A 25,259-nucleotide genomic window follows, 5' to 3' on the forward strand; every position below is an offset into this window, starting at 1 on the left:
AGTATCAGAGGGGTAGCCGTGTTAGTCTGAATCTGTAAAAAGCAACAGAGGGTCCTGTGGCACCTTTGAGACTAACAGAAGTACTGGGAGCATAAGCTTTCGTGGGTAAGAACCTCACTTCTTCAGATGCAACTTGCATCTGAAGAAGTGAGGTTCTTACCCACGAAAGCTTATGCTCCCAATACTTCTGTTAGTCTTAAAGGTGCCACAGGACCCTCTGTTGCTCTGAATTTGTAATCACAGAACAACCGCTTGGTGGGGTTTGAAGGACTGACTTCTGTCCGAGCCCTTCTTGGAGTTGGGGGTGATCTCTCATAAGCTTATTAGCATGTGTGTAGGTTCTTTTATTGTTTTAATATGTTTTCTTTGTAATGCTTTCATTTTAAGGATAAACATGATTGCTGAGAAAGGGCTGTGTGATAGCTTGTAACTGTTGGCAGTTATGCTGTTTATAGCCTCTGAAGATAAAGTAAAGCACAGATGCTGGTCTTTTATGCAGTCTAGATTGCTGGGAATAACACAGTGTAGGCAGGGAACTGTGCAGCCCAGAAAAATCCTAGTCAGGGGGAGAGAAACACGAGTCACTGCCCAAGAGAGGTGACGGCTGAGGAGCCAGGAGTCTAGAGTGGGTGCCTTATTGAACCTGGAGAAGGAATACAGGTGCAGTTACCCTGAACAGTAACAAATCTCATCTCAGACTAGATACGTTTAGAAAAGGTATGGCCAGGGAAGGAAAACTTAGTGCTACTAATATAATTGTGGTGTTTTAATACCTAAACTGCAGCCCTGGATACAGGAGATTCCTTTCATATATGGAGACAAAATAAGTGATTGATCATTAAAACAGGGACACATTTTCAATAACTATGTGTTGCAAAAGTCATAAGGGAAAGATTAAAGAATGCTATCTGGCTAACAAATGGTGAATCTTATTGTACGGGTAAGTCATAAAAGATGCGGTTCTCTATCACTGATAGAAATTCAAGGCAAGCATAATCAATAATGAGAATAAGCTGCTCAAAGAATGAAGCAAGGAAATTACAACATGGTTAGACTAAGCAAGAAATGGTCATCATCAGACTAATAGTAGTTCAGAACATGAAAGAGACATAGAGGAGATAGGTATCCAAGGATAAGTGAGGAGGAAGAAAAGAGGTAGACTGTAGCTTGTGAAACAGAAGTAAAGATAATGCATATCCTAAAAAGGAAAGGATGATTTGTCACCAAGTAGGAAAATGTGAGTCAAAATATGTGTTAACACGGTTCAGAAAGTTTGAGTAGAACCTGAAGAAAATCCTGAAAAATAAACCTTCATGACCAGTGCTACAGGACACAAAAACAAATAAAGAATGAAGTAGTAGTTAAGAGCAGGCCATCTTCTGTCAGCACCTTCTAATTTCCCACACTGGAGGAAAGGGAAGGCAACAATTGCAATCTACACTGGCGAAAAGCCACATGCCCTCATGTTATGTTACACAGTTGTGTAGTGCTGGACAAAGTGATGGTGGTGCTACGGATGCGATTAAGTGTGAACATTTCTGGTAGGCATTTTATGCTGAAGGGGGTCAGAAACTCTAAAGGAGAGAGACTAAAGGGAAATTAATATTTATTGGAAGCATAAAGAAGGCTGAGGATCCCAACAGGAAGCATGAAAGTACCATAAAAAGGTTTTCAGATGCAGTGTATATGAATGGATGAGGGAAAGGTATAATGTAAGGCTTTATGCGGCCATTTCCACTAGTTTGAGATTAAATTGATAGGGGTGTACAATTAAAGCAAGGCATGCATGAAGTTTTGGAAAATGAGAACTAAACATAGAAAATGAAGGCCATGGTATCTGTAGGGAGGACTAATAATGAGAGATTGAAAAAAGACACTATGATAAATTGCATAAAATAGGCCTATTCAGGGCCAACCCTAGACCGAATCGCTCCCCAGGCGAGGAATATCTTCTGCACCCCACCTCCCCATTTGTTAAACTTTTGAGTATTTTTTTTTTTTTTTTTTGCATTTGTAGCTCATTTCATGACTTTGATGCATGATTTGCATGCATGATTTATCCCCGTCATAGAAGACGATAAATTTGCATGCTAGGATCTGTAAATATTTACTCATACCATATATAAGCAAATAAAAATTATTTCCTCTAAGCTTATAGAAACTTCTTATTTTAAGAATAACAAATGTACTAACGTCAAGAAATTGAACTGTGCACCAACACTGGGAGGACCAGTGTTAAATAGTATTACAGTAGGTGACAGCCTTAGAAAGTTAACCCTAGTCCTTTAGTTCTAAAGATCGCTTTTCTTGCCTTTGCCCTCGCGAATTGAAGCACAGCATCACAGAGATCCAAAGACTGGCCAATGGTATTTTCAAGCAATAAAATAGCAAGCGATGTCAGTCTCTTGTCAGCTATCATCGATCGAAGATACGTTTTAACGAGCCTGAGCTTCAAAAAGCTGCGCTCACCACTCATGACTGTGACTGGCAGCAGGAACAGAATCCTCAAAGCTATCCACACATTAGGAAAAGTGTCCTTGAGCTCTGCATCATGAATGAATTGGAGAATTTGAAGTGGAGAATCCTTCCCGATGCGGTGTTACAAAATGTGACAGATGTTGTCCAATTCAACACAGGCATCTTTATCACTGATGTCTGAACATTCCCCATGCGTCAGCGTCTGGTGAAGGCCCATACAATTATTCAAGAGTGTTTTCCTGTGCGCCAGCAGCTTACTAAGGTCATACAAAACTGCCCAAGGTCTTTTCGTGGTGCTTCATTTGTCCAAACCCTTCTTTGATGGGCTTGCAAAAAAAAAAAAAAAAAAAAAAAAAAATCCCTCTTGAATTTTTCTTCCGAGCTTCCTATCTTCTCATCTCTGCCCTCACAGTCAAACTGTCTATTCTTCCAATGAATACAGGCTCAACTCCTAAGTTTTCCACCATTTCTTTGGCAGCAGTGATGGCATCTTCAAATCCATTGTCTCTGTAGGCCACAATGAAATCAAGGCAGTTTCTCATTAAAAGTAGTAGTGGTCGCAATGTCCACTGACTGAGTTTGTAATGCCTAGCTTACAACGTTTGCTTGGAACAGGATATCATGTCAAACCACAATTGAAACCAGAAATTTGAAGGGAGGTGATCTGGTTTGCCAGGCTTTGTGCATCAGTTTGGATTCTGACCTCTGCTTTACTCGACTACGCCAGTTCCATCAGGGTGTCGTAAGCCTCAGTCACTTGGTACCTCACTGGCTTTAGGCTGTCAATGAGGCTTTTCTAGCAGGTATCACTTAGCAGCTTCACAGTCAGATTTGTAACATTGTCCATGAGGAACTTCCACCTGATAGCTGATGCTGAAAACACGACGTATACACTTTGCAGGGTACTCCCGAAGAGAGATATTGAATCTAAAGATGATGATGCTGCATCTGACACAACCAGGTTGAGGGAATGGCAGCCACAAGGCATGGAGAAAGCTCTTGGATTCAGCGTAAGGATTCTTGCCTTGACGCCACTGTTTCTTCCCTTCATATTCACACTGTTGTTGTGCCCTTGGCCGTGGCAGTCCTGAAGCTTTAGTTTATTCTCATTCAAAATGTTCATAAATAATTTTATTAGGCCTTTTCCAGTAGTCTCATCCGGAAACAGATAAAGTGTTCCTTTACTTGGATACAACCACTCTCGTCGTCAACAAATCTTACTGTAAAAGACATTGTTTCACTGTGACTAATGTTGGGAGCGCAGTCCATTATTACAGCATAGTATTTTGCTTTGCTGAGTCAAATCAGCATGTTATCAAGCAGTTTCCTTGCCATAAAGTCAATCAATTCGTTTTGAATTGTTTTGCTGCAGTAATGGTCCATAGTTTCATTACAAACTACTTGATGTAGGTATTCACCCATGACATTGCTTTATTTCACAAGGAGCTCTATCAAACCGAGGAAATTACCATTATGTTTAGAGAACAACTTATCTGACTAGCCCTGGAAAGCCAAATTATTCTTTGCAAAGAAGAGGGTAATTGAGATCCGCGCTCCAGCACATTCCTCCAATGCTGGGTTTCTACATTAATAATGCACTGGTTTTCTGTGTCTATGCATTTATTCAGCTGGAGCATGGAGTCGACCTCCATCCACTTGGAGTAGGCCGTAAAATGTCTGGGTAACTTTTAATGTTGCTTCAGACCATCAGCAAAGTTATGCGAATAATTGTACCAGGAAAGCTCAAGCAACGATTTGGCTTTCTTGTCAAATATTTTGAAACAAAAACAACACTTTGTCACTTGATTTTAAGTAAACTAGCCAACGCCAATTGAGTTTTTCACCATTCTCAAGCACTCTTTCACAGTGTGACTTTGAGAAGTGTCATTTCTTCTCATTTACAGAAATGTCATATCCTTGATTTTGCCCAGTGCGTTCAAAATAACAGCAGAGTTTAGGATCACGGGCCAGAAACCAGGATCTGATGTATCAATTTGTGGTGTGCAATTTTCCTTACTGCTGTTTCTGTCATCATGCGAGGCTGATTCTTCTTTATCATTTCTCTCATTTTCATGTAAACCAGATTTTTCTTTGTCATTACTCTCCTTTTCATGCGAGACACATTCTTCACCATCATCACTCTCTTTTACCACTGCAGGAAAAACAACGATTCTCCATCACTTTCTTCACATTTCCATTCCTTATCTTCAGGTAAATCTGCTAATTCTTTAGTAATAGGACTTCCATCATTTATGCTTCGCTCCTTAATTTCTTCTGTACGGAGACAACCGCTATTGCCTAAAGCCAGGTCTATGTTGTTCTATTTCAGATATTTTCCCATCAAATTTGCCTTTTGCTGAAAACTAGATTGCAGCTGAGCTTTTCGTTTCCTATACTGAGCTCCTTAAGGCTTCTTTGGGGGCATTTTTTATTTTCTACGGGTGAAAACAGCCAGTATTAGGCAAAGCAAAAGACTATATTCTGCAGTATTATAAAGTCATCAAACATTACATGTTAAGCATGGGGAAGAAATAACAGTATTTCTTTCATATTGTGCCATAGATAAGGGTTTGATAGATATCTCTGGCATCTCATTAAATATGTCCTTTATTAGTCGCTGCTTATACTTTTCAACTCTTAAAACACAAGTACACTTTCTCAATTACACAATAAAATAAGGTTCATAATATTGCAGCTGGGCTCTCACTTCACTTCAGTTCGTTCTTATACCTCACTGACTGATTGGCGACGTCCCACCCCTTATATACCCGCGGAGGCATGGCTGACAACATTCTAGGAGGTTCAAGGAAAATGTAGTTCTCAGAAAGACTGGAAGGTTCCACGAGATACTACAAAGGTCCAGAATATTCTAAGAGGTTAGTGAAAAATGAATCCACATATGGAATATCCAAAATATTTTACTTCAAACATTCTATTTTCCCGTTTGTCGCTAACAACAAAAACAGCACCCCGAACCTGGCACCCCAGGCGATTGTCTGCCCCTAAATCTGGCCCTGGATCTACTGGTCCATGACACATCCTATGAATAAAGAGGCTTATCTTAAATATTAATGGCAGTCTACACAACATATTTAATAATTATTTATAGGACAGCTCCTGCCCTAATTTGAGAGAGACACAGTGAAGTGGAATGACGCTGGTAATGAAGTTGGTGTTATGCCAGAGCCATCCAAGTGGCACAAAACAAGAAGGTGCGGGGGAGGCTAGAAGCATGTGATGTGCACATTGAAGACTGACGTCTTCTAATGCTATCCTAACTGCTATGTACGGATATTGCTCTGATGCATATATGGAAGAGACAGGGAGTAGAGGCACCCACATGCTCTTCTCCCCACAACAGCAGAGAGTAGAATTTATTCTTAGATATCTAATGATATACAACACAGCTCCTGCCTGGGTATTTTAAATTAGCCATTGCTGAGAATTTGGCTAGGCTGCTGAATGTGATTACTCAGTTATTACATACTATTAGTTACAAATAGTAGTTTAACATGCAGAATGTTAGCTTGACTTAGTCTGTGCAACCTTAATTCAACCCCCTTGTTCATATGCATTATAATGCAGTCTAATCACATGATTGCATGATATTTTTCCACAGGGCCACTGCCTCATTCTGTGCACAGGATGAACCTGCTCTGGGAAGGAATCAGCATTGTCTGTTTTCTGCAGGATGCCTGTCTCACTTGTTGCAGAAGTTGGAAGATATGTAGTGAATGAGATACAGGTCTAAGGGAAGAGAAAGGATTGCCTCATGGTTAATGCAGTTGAATGCCTTGGAGAATTTGAGAGCTTGACTTGCAACCTTAAGAATGTTCTTTTAATATAGAAATTACAAACAAAACACGTAGGTTTTTTAAAAAAAGGCAAAGTGAAAAAACAAATTCCATCATGTGACATCATATCCACGTCCACATGCTTTGTCAGCAGGGCTGGAACCTTTAGATCCAAAGATCTCTACCGCTTGAGCTAATGGAAGAACTGATAGGATGACCACCTACTATTGCTACAATGGACCATCACTAGAGAGAGGTAAGACACACTTTGACAGCAGAGTAATGGTGACAGTCAGGAATCTCAGGCTCGATTTCAGGCTTTGGAGAGGAATGTGCTCTATTTGGTCAGTTCTGCATGTTCCCCCCAAGCTTGACCCCTTTTGCCCCTTCCCTATCCATCTTGTCTCTGTCCAAGTCTGCTCTCTTCCCCACCCCTGGCTCTTCAAACCAGGCCCAATCTTCTGGCTCAAATTGTCTTTGTCTCCTAGTTTGCCCCTTCAGGCTTCCAGTCCATGTCCCTGGCTCCCCGCAACTCTCAATCCAAGCCAGTCACCCCTGCCAGCTCCTCACCAGATCTTCCTCCTCTCTGCCTGCCACTCCCATTTCTCCACTACGCAATAGCTTCCAGTACCAGTCTTCCCCCAGCTCCAGTGCTAATCTCAGTCTCCCCGCTCCCAGGCTCCTTGTCCTAGTTTCCCCCTACACTGTATCTTTTTCCAGCCAGTCAAGTTCTTCCCCCACAACCTGGCTCCTTGTCAGATCTCTCTTTCCTCCTTTTCCTGCCTCCCTTTTCCCCCATCCCACTTAGTTCCCAGTACCAGTCTAAAAAATAATGGTAGCTTAGATACAAATGATCATGAAAAAAAGTCCAGATCAATAATATAGATACTTGGTGCTTTAAAAGGGTCAATTTCACAAATCTGAAAACAACTTTCAGCCAAATCACCTGGGTGGAAGAATTTCATCAGAAAAATGTGAATGATAATTGGGAATTATTTAACAGAACTTTACTAAATGCCTGCTGGTACGGCTCTTGTCCCCTCTGTATTCAGGTCAGGCAGATTCCTCCTCAGTGCTGCTTGGGCATCAGCAGGAGTGTCACTGACCACACAGGAGAGACAGGTTCCCTGCACTCAGTTCTGGTATCCAGCCTCCCATCCCAAAGCAACTGGGGCAGCAATTACAAGGGAAGTCCAGCTTTGTCCCTGTAGCACTAGTCTGGTGCATGCATGCTCAGTTGCTCTGTGGGGCTCATGCAAGTACAATGCAGTCAGCACTAGAAGCGGTGAGAGAATGAAGCACGCTCAGTCACTCTGTGGGGATGGCGCATGTGCAGTCTGGTTAATACTAGGAGCCGGAGCATGCCCAGTGAGCATGGAATGTTTTGGACTGTTAAATTCTAAGATCTTGGAAGTCTCTACTGAGTGTGTGCAAATGGAGATTTTTCAAAGGTTTATACCTTAGCCAAATTCAGGCAGATTTTCACAGGATCAGAGTGATGGTATGTCTATCCTACATTACCACAAAAAAGGTTATCAGGAGCTAAAGAGCTCAATTAAGGTACTGGCCACACCTGGAGGATGTGCCAGCCCCAGTTACTGATGAATCCCATCTGGGGAAGGAGCTGGGGGCTAGTGTAAAGAGAGAAAGTTTGCAGTAAAAGGGTCTGCAGGAGAGAGAGGGAAGGAACTCTGCAGTCACCTTCTGGGATCAGAGCGTGGAAAGAGCCCAGAGAGCCAGTTGAGGGCCCAGGGTGTGATGAAAGATCAAGCCTGAGGATGACAGAAGGGGGTTTAAATTTATACTTTTACACTGGGATTTACAGGAGGATTCCAGGGGAGAGCCCTGTGAGTCCTAGCCCTGCAAGAAGAGTGAGCTTACAGAGGTATTAGAGAGGCCTGCTGATAGGTTCAGATAGAAGGAAGCCCAGGAAGTTAGCAGGGAGTGGGTCTAAATATAGACAGACCTTGCTTGCTAACTATAGGGTCCCTGGGTTAGAACCCCAGAGGAGAGGGAGGGTCTGAGTTCCCCTACTAGCTACTGGGGAAGGTGGTGGGAAAGCTCCCCAGAGAGAACAGGATAAGGATAATAAAACTCAGAGAAGGGTGTGGACAATGGAGCCCAGAGTCAGAGACAGAAAATCGGACATAAGGACATTGGACATTCTGCTAAACTGGAACGGATGGATTTAAACGCAATGGGGCTGGAAGGCTGAGTTGCAAGAGTAGCAGCAACTCAGGTCTGGTCTCAACTACAGACCTATATTGCTATAATTACATCACTCAAGGATGTGAAAAATCCACCCCCCTGAACGACGCAGTTATGCTGACCTAACCCTCTGTGAAGACAGTACTATGTTGGCGGGAGAGCGTCTCCGCTCACATAATTAATCCACCTCCCCGAGGGGTGGTAGCTATGCCAACAGGAGAGCTCTCTCCTGTCAGCATAGAGTGCCTTCATTAAAGCACTGCAGCAGTGCCAATGCAGCGCTTTAAGTGTAGACTTGCCCTCAGTCTTCTCTAGTGTCCTTTGTCAACTGTTGCTCCAGTCCTTTGGTGGTCTATCGTGTCCGTCCCGGAGGAGGGGCTCTTGTGATGAGTCCACTCTTCCACGAACAGCAAAAGACACATCCTTGACACAAAGGCCACCCCATGGTTCAAAATATGGAGCTTCTCAAAGAAAAGGTCACCAGAATTTTTAATGTCCTAAACAACATGCTTTCCCCTGTCCTCATTCTGGAAATTGCTGATCCATTTCAGTTAAAACTTTCCAAAATATTCAGCCTGAGGTGGACACCCAGAGAATTTCAGCCCCAATGGTTAAAGTTTGCCAAAGCAGTAAAACTGAAAATGGGGTCTTATAATGGAAGTGTTAAGCAACCTTATTAACAGGCTTACTAGCCACACCTTTAATATAATTTCCCGCTCATCAGCGTTTAATAGCACTGCGTAGAGCTATGTTCAGTCCGGATCTACAAGATATTCGGCTACTCTACTTTTAAGACTCTCATAATAATTACGGTACCTAACTATTTACTCAGCTGACTCTTCAGCTCTAGTAACTTAATAGAGTCAAATCAAAAGGCATACTAACAATCACACACACAAAAAACAGTAAATGATGTGGAAATCTCCTTTCTACTGACTCACAGAATATGCATTTGAAGCTCTATCACTGCTACATTAATCTTTCGGAAGGAGGAACTAGTGATATTAATTTCTCAGGTATAGTACAGGTGAAGTAAGATAATAAACCAAGTCAGTTCAGATGGCTAAGACGACTGATTATACTGTTAATGAGCCTAGAAGGGGAAAAAGTAACCTGGGTACCATTAAACCAAAACCAGCACAGTTGACTGTAAGGCCGAGTCTCTCTCACACACACACACACACACACACACACACACACACACACACACTTCACTAAAACAGAACACATTAAAATAACAGCCTGCATTCCAGAGTAGCCCCAGAACACACAAATATGATTTTATTCCTCAAGCAAAAATGTTTCTGAAATTTTGTCTGATTCATGGTGGTCAAAAGAACAAACCTCTAACTCCTGTATGTCATGCCTACAGCTTTCATTTCATATTTTGTTTACACCAATTATGCCTTCAAGATACAAAAAAAATCCCCAAAAAGAATGCTTCAAAGCTGGTTTCTGAAACAATAGTAGTATAAAAGTGCATTAAAAACATGTCAGCAATTAACAAAGAAGCAAAGAATTCAGCAGTGTCAAATGTTGTCTCCTGTCCTATACTTAGATTGTAAGCGAACTGGGGGCAGGGACTATCTTTTTGTTCTATGTTTGAACAGTACCTAGCACAATAGGGTCCTGGCCCATGACTAGGGCTCTGATGTGCTATGGTAGTACAAATAAATAAATAAATAAAAAGTCATCATTTCATAAGGGGATTGGTATCAGGAGATCTTGGTTCCCAACTCTGCCACAGACTCATTAAGTCATTAAGTAAATAATCAACCTCTGGCTGATTTTCAGAGGTGCTGAGCACCCACAATTCCAGCTGAAGTTAAAGGGAAATGTGAATACTCGGTTCCTCTGGAAAACACCTGACTCTCATCATCAACATTTTTTCAAACAAATGGGGAAAATGAAACTTCTGTCTTTGTAAAGTGCTTTGAAATGCTTGACAAAATGTGCTATTTTCACACACAATAAAATTTCATTACATGACTGTTCAGCTTTAAAGTAGCTTCATCAAAAAAATAATCCATAAACTCTCAGTAAAAAACAGGAACTTTAAATTAAGATTTAATTAGAGAAATTATGACATTTCTGCCTCTATATTCTCACTGAAGCTTACAAATTAATGGGTAGAAAGAGTGGTCATGACAGAAAATACATCTCTTATCAAAATGATAACGAGCTACAAAATAGAGGCATTTACTAGCCCAACCGTGTATACTTTCTTGCATTGTTCAACTATTCTTCAGCAAACAAACAATCTCACAAAAAGCAACATGACTAAGTAAGCAGCATGAAATGCTCACAACAAAACCCCAAAACACATTACATTTACCAGGTTTTAAGGTTTCATAAACTCAAAATTTAGTTACGGTTTTAAGAAACTTTTGCTAAGGTTCAAACATTTTAAAAGAGAATGCGGACCCAGTTTCAAACAAATCTGGTACGATTTATGGATTTGCACTGAAAATGAAAATAAAACCTGAAGCTTTGCACACAACACCCAGAGAAAAGTCTGCAAATTTTGACTTGAGTTTTGCTCTGAATTCTCAAAGCGAAACAAGGGCTGTAGACCCAAGAGAACAGAACTTTGAAAATGTGTTTGCATGAAACCCTGAGAACTGAAACCTCAGAATTTCCCACAGCTCTGATTATGAGGCATTTCTTCAGAATCTGAGGAAGACTGACTCAGTGTTAAAATTTTAAACTGCAACATACACAACATATTTCCTGTTATTATTATTGGATAACAGTGTCACAGCCCCCCTCAGGTTTAGCCCAGCCCCCACGGTGGGGTGCAGGGCAGGGCAGAGGAGAGAGGTGTGTCTGGGTCAAATTTGAGGCCCGGTCTACACTGGGGAGAGGAACGGGGGAATCTATCTAAGTTACGCAACTTCAGCTACATGAATAACTTAGCTGAAGTCGACGTACTTAGATCGACTTACCGTGGTGTCTTCACTGCGGTGAGTTGACTGCTGCCCGCTCCCCCGTCGACTCCGCCTGCGCCTCTCGCCAAGCTAGAGTACAGGAGTCGACAAGAGAGCACTCGGGGGTCGATTTATCGCATCTAACTAGTGATGTAAGTGAGTGGCACTGCAAACCCCATGCACCAGAGGCCAGGTCACAATGCCCAGAGCGAGGAGCCAAGCCCAGCCAGCCTGCAGGACAGGAGCCAGCTCAGTTGGGACGTTCTGGCTTTCTCGTGGTTTCTTTGTTTCCCCCAATGTCTCGCAACTCCTCTGAGGTCACAACCCACAGTTTGGGGAACGTTAATTTAGAGAGCTATAAGAAGGTGTTCGTTAGTATTTGTACAGTGCTATGAAGACTTACAGAAGCATTTGCTAATGGGCAGCACAAATTCGTTGAAGAGGTAATTTTAAGTGTACTGTAGCAATTTGGAAACAAAATAACATTTAAAAATAAATACAGCTGCCTGTAGGAAAAAAATATCATAAAAGTTTTGTGACACTGCATCTCATTTGAAGATCTCAGTTAAATTAGGATTTCATGTTGCTGGGGGGTGGGGATGGGTGGGAGGGGATCAATTCACCAAAGATCCATCCCAGTTAGGGAACTCTGGATTTACCAGTTTACTCCATTTGTTACTACTGAAGTAAACTGGGTTCTGTGCAAGCCCCAGGGGTCTGCCTGCATGGAGTCAGTTGCAGGAACAAGATCTATGTTTTTGATCACCTCTTCCATGCAGCTAAGACCACATTTATTTTAAATAAAAACCCTTTAGCAGTTAGAAGAGTTTCTGTGGTTTCCTGGGCTCTTTACCAGTCTGTATAATCACAGAGATTTATAAAACTGTGCTTACTAAAATTAATCTTAAAAATCAATAAATAAATAAATGTGGGTGTAATACCACAAAGGAAAATATGCCCATAAATGGATCACACAGTAATGACTGTTATAAGAACATTACAGGATATGCATCAGCACAGAGAAAAACAGGTCGACTCAAAATACATTAAATTATTCTCCTATTTTTTCAGACTTCAGCCAAGTGATGGAAGAAGCTTCCTGCTGAAATTGCTAAAATGCAATAAATACTTACAGTGAATAAGAGCTTCATTCAGGTTGTGTGACTGGTGCTAGACATTCACATTTTACAGCCTGATTTAGATAGTTCCCTTCTCTCCATTGATAAGTTTTTTTCTTCCCTATGAGAGCCTCTCAGCATTTGGGGAGTTGTGTGTTTGAGATTTAAGACATTTAATTAAACTAATTCAGTAATTAACACTGTACAAAACTAATATATTTGGAAGCTAGTTCCACACCTTTCACACTGTGAGAATACACACCTAAAAACATTGAAAAGGATGTAAACTGGTGTCAGATGCACCAATGCATTCTTACACCTGATTTCCAGAGAAAAAGAAAAAGCGTGTCTTTATCTGTCCTTTTATTTTCTTCTGGCAGCCATGCACAGGTGAGTGGATCCTCAGGAACTGGCATCAGGAAGATCCTTTCACAAACTGTCCATCAAAACAGGGTTGGGCTTAACTTGCAATATTCAGATCTGGATTTTGAAATCCTCCTTTTCTTCCCCTCTTCCACAAAGTTCAGGGATGTTCAGAATTAGGAATGAAACAAGGGAATCAGAAAATGCTGCTTGCCCAGGGTCCTCGGTAAAGCAAATAACTGGAGGGGAATTTTCTTGAAACACAGGAATCCTGGGGGCTCAGGGTCATAGTCCTTGACCCACTTCTAGTCAGTATGTCATGGCTGCTAAAGTAGTATTGTAGTCTAGACAGGGACCTTGCCTGCACACCCATAGCTAAATTCTCTGGGTGAGGGCAGGAGATACCCAAACTCTCCTCTTCACTGCATCTGTCCATCTCTGTGAGGAACTTTTGGAGTGCAAGGGAAAACAAAAGCCCTGGAGTTCAATGTAAGCAATGCTACAGGAGTAGCAAAGGTGCATTTTGTTCGACTTTAGGCCTTATGCACAGAGGGAAGTACAGACCACTCATGGGGTGTGAAAGAAGGGGTAGAAAAGAGGACTGCACTGAGGAAAGGAACAGAGGAGAGTGGAAAAGGTTGGATGACCCCCAGGTCTGCCCTCTAACTCAATGCCAATGTGTTTCTTCAGCTGTTGATAGAGCAGCATGCAACTCCTTGAAAGTCATCCATTTTTGGCCCTCTTCCCAGATGCAGTGAGAAGCTGGTCACTCGAGCAGTTCACATGTACAGGACTATGGGCTCAGGCAGCGGCCCACAGGCCCAGGATTCTCTCTCCCTTCCCATAGTACTCATTTAAGGAACAAAAATATGTATGTCCTGGCCGCCAGGAGCCACCAAAGGATACCCCACCAAGCATCCTCTGCTGAAGAGGGATATAGAGGCATAAGATAAGGCAGCAAAGAAAATATTGAAAGAGAAAATATGGAAAGAGAAAATATGGAAAGAAAAGAGAACAGAGGCAGAGAAGGGCAAGCATGTGAAACCTGGCAGGAAAAAGGACGGCAAATACTTGTTTTAAATAAAGAGCGATCGTATATATCACTCACATTATAAAGCCACCATTACACCCATGTTGGCAACCTCAGCAGTGAGGACAAGGATTAAATGGACATAGAAAGTGAATTATGCTCTCACCCCATGGCTTAACCTACACTGGCCATTTTAGGAAAATCTGCCACATTTACCTAAACAATGAGAGATCTGTTGACAGACCATGTTTAAAGCCTTTAAAATAAATGAAGAAAGATGAGGCAAGGAAGTGATGGTGGTGGTGGGCATACTGTATCTCAATAGTTCAATAAACTCAATTCATGAGCAAAAAATTTGAATGTTAAGGAGATACTAAATCTATAGACACTGCATCCAAATATATACACCCATGGTGTGAGGGGCGGAAGGAAAAGTCTCCAGAGAAATGTTGGCTTCAGCAGTTTGCATATTTGCCATCGGTTTTCGTCCCAAAAGTTGCTTATTAGTCCCAAGAAACTTCACATACACACAAAGTCCTCCTGTTTTCTACATACAGATCTACATAATCTCCTATGAAGCTACAGAAATTTGTGACCAAAATTCTCTCTCTTGGGTTTTTACAAGCCTTTATCACTTTGATACCCTGGGGAAAAAGTCACATTCCTGCTAAGACAGGACAAACTTACCTGTGAGAAAAATTCTGTTTAACTACCTGAACACTTGCTTTCAGCTTTTCACATCACCTTTATGAATCAATGCATCACATAATCCCAAGAGATACTTTGCATGTCCGAGCCGAAAATCAGATAAAATTAGTGTAAACTTCTTCTACATTGTGATAGTTTTACAAGCTAGGAAACTAGAACAATCATCCCAGTCACTCTCCAGCACAGTTGGTCAAGGCCAATGAAATCTAGTCAGAATTTGGACCATGTTATATAGCTAATATAAAATAGATATTAATCTGGCTGAAAGACAGACCGGAGATGCCAAATAAGGAAGTTGCATCCAGTTTGGGAAATAAAAACTCCCAATAAAGTCCCTTCAGTTGGAATATACGCTGCTTAAGTAAGGTTGCTGTTAAAGCATAAGACTGTTGACCTATTATTCTATTTCTTTTTCTTCCTTGGCAAACAGCATCCTTGAGGCAACCTGCATGCCTACTTTCATGTTCAGTTGGAAAGAGGAAACACCAGAGAAGAACCAAGTTATCCTAGTGGCAGGAAAATCATTTGTACATATCACTAATCAAAGATTCTTGAAAGGAAGCTTGTAACCCTGTTTTAATTAGTCCTTTAGGAAATGAGTATATATCCTCAAATCTTGAAGAGCAAATTTAATCTGTAAACCAGTTCTGCTGAGGAGACAATTATTGTCCTAGTGGAGTAGGCAGTAAAACATGCTTATTTCTATTCAGATAGAAAATAAAAATCATTTAGATGTTTAAGAGTTATTTACCATAACAGTAACTCACCACTTCATGAATGGATCGATTGAAGCCATCATCCTCTGTAAGGATCAACAAAATTATAAGAGCCATGTAAACATGGTGTGAATTCCTTTCTTCAACATGATAGAGAATCTCAAGAATTGGCAAAACCTTGAGGAGAAAAATACGAATGCATTAGTTTAGCCTTTCAAACATCACAAACAACAAACACAGAAGGTTTTAAACCCTCCTTGTGTCACCCTATCCTTTCATAATATCCCAGCATCCTTTCCCTCCTGAAACAGCCACGCCTAACTACTGATGTAAAATGCTCAAACACCTTCCATCTGCTTTTTATGTCTCTGTGAGAGTCATTAATAGTCTAAACATATTCTTTCTTGTAGTGAGACGCCGAATGTTAACTCCTAATAAATGGAATTCCTAGCCAAACCAGTTACTATAAGGCTCTGAAAATTCCATCTCCCATCTGACAGAAAAACTGTTTGGTGAACCAAATTTATACCAGTTCACGGCTAACTCAGTTGAAACACAGTTTGCCTGGCTATAATACTCAGGGTTCAGTCATCTTCCTCACAACATTTTACAAAGGTTTAGTCAACACAGAACTATGGTTTGAAATGGTTATGTTCCATCCATCATAGTTAGATAGTGTTTGAGCTGTCCTATTCAGAATCATGGTAAAATCAGAAGAGGGCCAAAACTGGCACCTTAATCCAAACCTCTTTGAATTTCAAGGGGTGGAGGTGATCAAATTAGAATCCCCAGATCTGAAAACCAATCTGGGTTGGATCCAAAACCAGTAAAAACCTGTTTTTCCTATTCTAATTCATATACTACCAGTGTTTCAGTGTTCCCATTCTTATGAGAGTTCAGCCCAAGGTCTTGCAATATTTCCACCAAGATGGCCAGCTTGAGCCAAAGTCCTGCAAGACAAGCTGACAAGATTTCATTGCCACAGAATTAGTACCTGAACTCTAGTCTTGATTTGTCCCCAAACTCCAGCCTAAACTTAATCCAGATGCAAATACTGTCTTTTCACCATCTCTTTGAATATTAGCTTTACACTGGCTCAGTAAAATTTCCCCTTCCCATTCTTTCTAAAATCACAAAATAATATAGTAAAGCGACTTCAGAAAATTCTTATTTCCAAGACTGAATGAGGCACAGAGAACTCTTCCCAAGAGATTATAGATGCTTAAAGACTTAGCTTGATGTTTTAAAAAACAAAACAAACGTAGCAGGATGAATCATGTGAAACCTTTTCTGGTGACCAGCCAGTACTCTGAATGCATCATATGCCTCTAAAATTACCAGAAATGTTCTGTTATAATCACCAAGTTCCAAAACAGTTTGTTTTGGCTAGACACATTAAAGACATTTTTACTGTTTTTTATAAAACCAGTGGGTTTGTCTTTATGTGCTTCTGGCACATACCTTTTCTGGGGCACATTAACCAGGATCAAGATAACACCACAGGAAAGAATGAGACTTTTTAAAAACACTTTTTTTCCATCATTAGAACCAAACATCTTTCTCTACAAATTCAGAAGTTAGGGATTTCAAACAGCCACTTCTTTGCTGTTAAAAACAGTAAATTTTTGTACATCCTGCAACTGTAGGGATTGAGATTTTTTTCTCTAAACTATATGATCACTGAGACAAAGACCACTTTTTTTTTTAAATAACATTTGAATTGCAGATAGCACAATATCAGTGCTAAAAATAAAAGATATTTATTTCCCCCATGCCTCAGTGGGAAGTGGCTTTCCCCATATCCTTGAGCAAACGGCTCTTCATTTTCATCTATCCCTATATACAATAAGCACCATTGTTATGGCTGTAATGGACACAACTCTCATCAGCATTAGATGCCACTACAATTCCTTCATTAGAAAGTCAGCATTTCTGTTAAGGAATGCGAGACACTCATCTCCCGGCTCCAATCAGACTCAATGTGTGCTCTCTCTCTCGGTTGCATTCCCAGGAACTCCTGCCTTGAAGCCAGGAGAACAAGTTTAGAGGACCAGTTCTCCTGGATGGTAGCACAGAACACTGCCATCTAGATCATCCCTACTTTGATATTTTTAAGCGTAAGAAAAGCAGATAATGACTAAAGACATTTGTTTTTCTGACTTGAAGCCTACAACTCTTTAGTGTACTGGCTTGTTCTGTCTTTCACAAGTTTTTCAACTGAAAAAGAAAAAAAATTCAAAACTGCCTCACACAGGCTTACTGCCTGAGCCCATAGCTCCAATTGCTTCCAACTAAAATACAGTAGAAACTCAAAGTTACGAACAGGTTGGAATGGAGGTTATTTGTAACTCTGAAATGTTCGGTACTCTGAACAAAACATTATGATGAAGTTTACAACTGAACATTGACTTAATACAGCTTTAAAACTTTACAATGCAGAAGAAAAATCTTAATTTAACCATCTTAATTTAAATGAAACAAGCACAGAAACAGTTTCTTTACCTTGTCAAAAAATTTTTTTTAAACTTTCCCTTTATTCTTGTAGTACAATTTAACATTTAACACAGTACTGTGCTGTACAGTATTTGCGGGGGGTTTTTTTTTTTGGTCTCTGCTGCCTGATTGTGTACTTCCGGTTCCAAATGAGGTGCATGGCTGACAGGTGAGTTCGTAACTCTGGTGTTTGTAACTCTGAGGTTCTACTGTATGTATATTGCACATAGCTTTGCATTGCATACGTTCAAAATCCAAATCCTTTCCTAGTGCTAGTACTGTTATAAGCTCCAATAGATGATAATTCTCTTTGCACAACATAAAGCAATATAAAACTACTGCAGTTTCATTTACAATTTCGCTTTGCAGTGAAAACAACAAAAAGCTTTTTGAAGTCTACCAAGTGAGGCAAATACTTAGTTTCTTGGACAGCTGCTGAGTGGAGAAAAGGGGGAACATCAGCTTTTTAGTCCTGTAGAATTTATTACAGTAAAATACTAATATTTATTATTAATCAAAATTTAATACATTGCCATGCAAGTTATAGGGCCTTATAATACTTGTCAAGCAGTCTTGTTAGTGCTGAATAACACTGTACCAAGCACATCTGGGACACATGTTGCTTCAGAACTGCCCAAGATACATATTATCTCCATCTGAAAGGATGTTAGTTCATAAATGATAGCTGGAGAAGTGTATTCATGTTCAAGAAGCACCCAAGGCACTAAAGATGCAGGGATAACTGAACTAAAAGCACCTTTATTGACACTGAGTGAAATACTGTATATCAGCTCAATCTGCAGTAATTTGGAAATAAACCAGACACCCCTGTTTCCACCCCACACTCCATTTATAACACAGCTTCTAAAATCAGATTTCGTTATTATCATTCAGATCATGTCACCTTCTCTTTGAAGCCCTCCACAGGTTCCCCAATTCACTGCAAACTTAACTTCCTTGTCCTCACCTTCAAGGCTTTTCATATCTGTGCCCCTCCCTACTTATATATCCTTATCTCTCAGCATTTTGCCCAAGCCTTCTCTGTGTGGGAATTAGGCCAGACTTAACACTCATTTGCTTCCCGTACAACTGTTATTGTGCCCTCTTCCATGCTGCCCTTTGCATATTGAACCTGAAATGATTCATAAGTGGAACCATCTAAACCTTGAGATTTCTGGTTCACCACAAATTTCGATATTTTGAAATTTCCTGTGAACCAGAAATTCTGAAACATTTGTGTTTCTGAAACACTGACACATGGCCTTTGCAAAACTAAATATAGCCCCCAGGACCCTGCCAGTTGCTACTGGTGCATCTGATGAGTATCACTGCTGCAATTGTGAAATTGACAAGAATCATATCAGTTTCAGTCAGCAGCTTCTAGGGCTCCCAGGGTTTGCAGTTCTGGGGCAGTCCAGCCATGCAGACTGCCTGGGACTAGGGATCCAGGATTCCACAGTCCCCATCCTGAGGCAGGGCTGCCCTGGAGACACAGAACCTAGACTCCCGGTGTCCCCAGCAGCCTACCAGGAAACAGGCAGGTTCTGACAAAAACCTGCATGTGATTAGATGAAAGTTCATGAACCCAAGATGTCTCCACAAAACACTTTGGGTTTGATGAATCAGTATCTTCCAAACTCTCTTCAAGGCCCAGTTCTGCTATAATGTTTATAAGAAATTAGCCAACTAATTTTGGCTAGGATGCAGGTATTAAATGGGGATTAATGTGATAATTAAAATAAATATTTTTGCCTCTCTCTTTTTTCCCCTTTATGTACTACATCTTGTGTTAGTTTGTAAGCACTTCAGAGAAGTGACCGACTTTATACATGTGCATCTGTTCGTGTGTGGACAGCACCGGGCACACAATGGGTAGTACCGAAATATTATTAATATTATCATTAATAATAAAAATAATAATAATTGCTAAATCACTATATGCACCAGGGCTTGATCACAGACAAAATATTTTAAGTGCAGTTGAAATCTCTTGCATTTAGGCATAACCAAAATTCTTACTTCCAGACTTCTCAATAAATTCATTCTCACATACTAGAGTTAATAAAAATACTTTTATATGAAATATTTTTAAATAATGGATTTATAAGCATAAATCTAAGATATTAACATGCTCCTTTCATTCATAGATCTTGTCTTATACTACTCTACCGCATATGTGGTATTGATGTTCATTGAATAAACTCCTTTACTTCTACAAAACATGAAATAAACTGTGAAAACATGTAATAAATCATTTATTTTGCACCATGGGCCCGCCTTACACACATTTTGCCCACTAAATCATCTCTACTGGGCCTACTTCTTACATTTCTTGTCGCTGAGCAGTCTTCAATCAGCTGACATTTTTACAGAAAGAATTCACCATTAAAAATTACTTCTAATCCCCCCAAATATGGGCCAAATAAAAACAGACACTGAAAATTATAGATACTATAGTCGGTCCAGGGCCAGAGACTATTTAACCAGGGGGGGAAAAAGGTTTTATATACATCTTATCTACAGTACATGACAAAATATACCATTTCTGATCAATATGCTCATACTAAATTTTTGCCAATGAAAATTATAACAAATCATCATATTCTATAATAATACATCATCTCATCCATTCTTTAAATACAATCATTTCTGGGAGGAGAGAGGCAACTAATGAATAGTCCATAGCAACACTGCACAACCGTGCAGGACCCAAAGCAAAGAATTACTGTATCCATTAGAAACTACATTTTGCATACTTAATATTGATTTGCAATTACCCAACTAATATTTAGCCTTGAAAATGGGGTTAACAATCCACATCCTTGCAAAAAAAGAGTCAACATTTTTCATGAACGCAAGTAATACACAGCTTGTTTTTACATCTGAAAAGCTGTTCCATGACACCACGTTGGGGCACTGGCTTTGCAAAGTGCCACCTACTGCAACACCAGCAACACTTCCTGAGAGCATTTCCCAGTGATCTCCTTTCCAAATACGAACTAGGTATGCCCCTTGCTAAATTTATGATAACTACATCATTTCATATAATTTATGACATTGGCCTACATCACTTCACACAATACTATGGATGCACAGAGATGATCTAGAAATTGTTATAATTAGATGAGTGATCTATTCTTGTGAGCAGATTGTTGTTATAAAAAGAACAGAGTCTTATTCTTACAAATAAAGTTTTTATATAAATAAAGCTAGCATTACCATACTGTGTTTTAATACAAGGTAAGCACAATTTACCACCTTGTAGCTGAATGATCATGACTTGGGAGAAAAAAAAAAGAGCCCTTAATAGATAAAAGCAGGCTCACACACAATTAAATTAGGAAATGAGTTCAGCTAAAATAGTTTAACACATACTGGACTAATTTAAAAATGTAACTAAAAAAGTTATGAGAGAGTAGAGACATATCAATCCAAAAAAATCAATCTCAAAAATAAGAAAATCACACTGGCAAGTCTGCCAATGAGGTTTCCTGGGCAAAGAAAGGGTATTAAAAAGGGGGGGGGGGGGGGGGGGGACTACCAGATGTTTTGATGGGCAAATAAAGTGTAATTTTTCTTTTAGAGTGATCACAACAACAAAGAAGATGGACCCAAAGTAGCATTAAATAAGGAGTAATAATATCATACAATCATAAAAGTGTAGGATTAAAAGGGACGTCAATAAGACATCTAGTCCAGTCCTCTGCACTTAAGGCAGAACTACAGTAATAACTAGAGCATCCCTCACAGGTGTCTGTCTAACCTGCTCTTAAAAACCCCCAATGATGGTGATAGAGTTTCACAACCGCCCCAGGCAATTTATTCCAGTGCTTTACTACCCTGACAGTGAGGAAGTTTTTCCTAATGTCCAACCTAAACCTCCCTTACAGCAATTTAAGCCCATTGCTTCTTGTCCTAACCAAAGAGGTTAACAAGAACAATTTTTCACCCTCCTCCTTGTAAAAACCTTGTATGTTGTCATATTCCCCCCTGCCTCCTCCCCCACCCCCCACCTGTCTTCTCTTCTCCAGAAGAAACAACCCTACTTTTTTCAATCTTCCCTCACAGATCATGTTTTCTAGACCTTTAATCACTTTTGTTGCTCTCCTCTGGACTTTCTCCAATTTGTCCACATCTTTTCTGAAATGTGGCACCCAGAACTGGACACAATGCTCCAGTTTGAGGCCTTATCAATGCAAAGTAGAGCGGAAGAATTATTTCTCTTGTCTTGCTTACAACACTCCTGCTAATACATCCCAGAATGATTTTTGCTTTTTTTGCAAGTGTTGCACTATTGACTCATATAATCCCTAAGGAAATGTCCGAAGTCCACAATATACCAAATACAATAATTAAAAAACCAAAACAAAACAGCAAAAAGTAGCAAAAAAACCTAAACTTATGAATATTTCCCCACAGAGACAGAAAACTAGTATACTTAGTGCCTTACTGTCACATTGACAGCCTGGAAACTTAATGTTTCTATTGATCCACAGAACTAATCCACCAGAGTGACTCAGACCTGACCTAGACTGTTCATCTATGGGTGGTTAGAGAGGAGTTCAGTCTTCATTGGCAGTTCAGTAGCTGGCCTCCTTCCTGAATTTGCCAACAAGTATGCCTATGAGTGCTAATTTTCATCATGTCCTTATCTGTCCACTAGGAATCAGACTGAGACCAAACACATTTCATACAGGTCCCAAACAGCCTTCAGATGCTAGCTAAAATCCTGTCTAGGTTGTTAGGCTCTTTTCTTTTACCAATCCCTGAGACATCCAATCCCATCTTTACAAGAATTTTTATAAAATAACATTTGCATAAAGGATTGCCAGCATGTCCGCACTATATAAAAAAAGTGCTATTCTGTAAACTGCCATACTACAGAATCACAGATCAGGTAGGGCTAGGGCTCCTGGAAAACAAAAATTTAATTTCATTAAAAAGTTCAAGATTTGGGCATTTGTTTTAGCTTTGCATTGGAATGAGACAGACCTTTTGAAATTTTTCATTAAAAAACGAGAGCGAGCCACACACCTCCTCAACCCCAGAGTAGCCAATAGCCGAATCACGCAGAGAAGGGACTTGAATCTAGGTCTCTCCAACATCTCAGGTTAGTGTCCTAGTCACCAGGCTATTGGGTATTCTGGGGAAGGTCTCTTTTTAACCCTCACCCCAATCCTAGATCCAAGAAACCTCCCCAACAAAATATGTTTCCACAAAATATTTCAGTTTTGACACAGCATTTTCCTGACTAAAAAATGTTTTGTTGAAAAAAGTTCCAGACCAGTCCAAGTCATGACCTCAATTCAAAGCAGTGAGAAAGTTTTTGCTACCATAACATTTCTAACTAAACTTTGTCAGCCTCCCTCCCAGAACCTTTAGAATTGCCTGTTTTATTTCTGTACTCCATAGCAGGTCAACTTTCATTACATTAATAAGCAAAGTAGTTACACTCTGCAGTTTAAAACTTACTTAGCTTTGCAGTCTGAGTATAATTAACTGGAAATAATAAAACTGATCAAGTTTCTTGAGCATATCCTGAAGGTCAACAGATTTGGTCTACATCAAACCAACTGTGGTGTGTAAGGGGGAGAGGAGAAATTGTCCAATAAGGATCATTAGGCAGGAATAGTTTAAGAACCTGGAGTGAAGATCACAGCATTTTGCTCACTACTGATCCTTAACAGAGAGGGGGGGAAAGCAGCAGAAGAGGTCTGTTCCTCATATTTTAAATGTGGGGTGTGTGCATACACAAACAGGGCAGGGGAGGGAAGAGCAGAAGAGAAAAGATGGTGATCTTAGAAGAACAGCTGTTCTGGGTGAACTCCACCTCTCATGCTCCTGTAGTTAGGACACCTGAACCAGGAGAGGGATAAAGCTAGTAAGTGGCTTCAGAAGATGCAATTTAAGCAGAAGTGGCTTTACCATGGTCAGATGAAGACTGAGAGGAGATGCTATCTCAGTTAAATAACAACTCAGCAACAGTTTGGAGGCCACTGTCGAAGCTGTGCTCCTTATTCTATGAAATACCATAAGAAGACTGGACAATTCATCACACTAATAGTCACAAATTTGTACCTGTTGACTCTCTAACACATTTAGATCTGTGCCGACTAATAGTTTCCTGGCTAATGAAAGTTTGGTACACAGTTTATTCCTAAGAATTCAAAGTTTTCCTTTTGATTTCTCCTCACATGATTCATTAAAAAATACCAACTAATGATATTTATATATAAAAAGAATGGAAGACCATCATGTCACTAAGGGCCAAATTTATATAGGCCTATAACAACATGTCCGATTATACGAGCACATGCAGAGCTGCATGTTGATACTGAATCTGTCTGTGCAAATGCAGGTTTCTGCACATGTAAGTTTGCAAATGCATTTTTGGAACCCTGTTAAAAATATCAGTCATAGAGTTTAAGTTGCAAAGGGACCACCAGATCATGTAACCAGACTTCCTGTATATCACAGGCCACTAAACACTTACGGTCCTAACTCTCCTCTCAGCTTGGCCCACCCATGCCACTCTTATTCTATCCAATCTCCCACCCTCCATTTTAAACATATTAAGTTTCCCTATCAATTTTGCCAACATTCCAGAGATTTATACTCTTATTAGTGCTAACTCTTAATCCAGTCACATGCTGAGCATAATAATATGAACATTACACAACCATACACAAACCTCCACAAATCAACCCCAATTGCCAAATATTAAGTATTAAACATGCAGTACGATACTTACAAGGTTTTCCATATCAGTGCGAGCCAACATATATGTCCGAACATTGCTGTTCTGATGCAGTAATATGTATAAAAGGAGAGTTGCTTGATCAGATTTCTGCTGTTCACACAAAGCTGTGTACAAACTGTTAAAATTAATCTGGAAAGCATGTGGACTTGGTGAAGGAAAAGCAGTGCTATCTGGAATAAAGAAACCAAAAACATATTTAAAAAAAAAAAGAAAAAAAATCACTTACCACCCAGGTTTCTGTTTGTTTTACAGACACTTTCATGTCTGACACGAGCACCCCAGAAAGAACTGGAGCTAAATACCTGCAGAAATAATCTTTAGTCAGTCTTGGTTCAACTTTTACTGGTTTCGATAAACCTTAGCCAAGTCTCATAAAATGTCAGTTGTTATGTCAAAGTTACAATTGTTCTCCCACATGAGAACTGGTGAGCCTTCCTTATACCCATATTAGTCTTTCTTGCTCCTCCCTCCAACTCACAGTCAGTCATGCCTGTAACAAAGCTGCCTTGTCACCCTTTATTCCCCTCCTTGGCCTGGTCTACACTATGGGGGGATGGGAGGGGGAGGAATCGATCTAAGATACGCAACTTCAGCTATGAGAATAGCGTAGCTGAAGTCGATGCATCTTAGATCGACTTAGAATCACTTACTTCGCGTCCTCGCG

The 25,259-nt window shown here is 40.2% G+C and overlaps 1 protein-coding gene across 2 annotated transcripts in view; it reads right to left on the reverse strand.

Moving 5' to 3' along the window:
• The window catches only part of DYM (dymeclin), a 333,130-nt gene that overhangs the window by 159,317 nt on the left and 148,554 nt on the right, over window positions 1-25,259 (reverse strand). For both annotated transcript variants that reach the window (XM_034773755.1, XM_034773754.1), the window contains exons 11-12: window positions 24,587-24,765; window positions 15,394-15,519 (exon numbers count right to left, since the gene is read on the reverse strand). In XM_034773755.1, the coding sequence (XP_034629646.1) occupies window positions 15,394-15,519; window positions 24,587-24,765 (305 nt within the window). The remainder of the gene's footprint in view (window positions 1-15,393; window positions 15,520-24,586; window positions 24,766-25,259) is intronic.

The sequence above is a fragment of the Trachemys scripta genome, chromosome 6 (genome assembly GCF_013100865.1).
Source record: "Trachemys scripta elegans isolate TJP31775 chromosome 6, CAS_Tse_1.0, whole genome shotgun sequence".
NCBI classification, from domain to species: Eukaryota; Metazoa; Chordata; order Testudines; family Emydidae; genus Trachemys; species Trachemys scripta.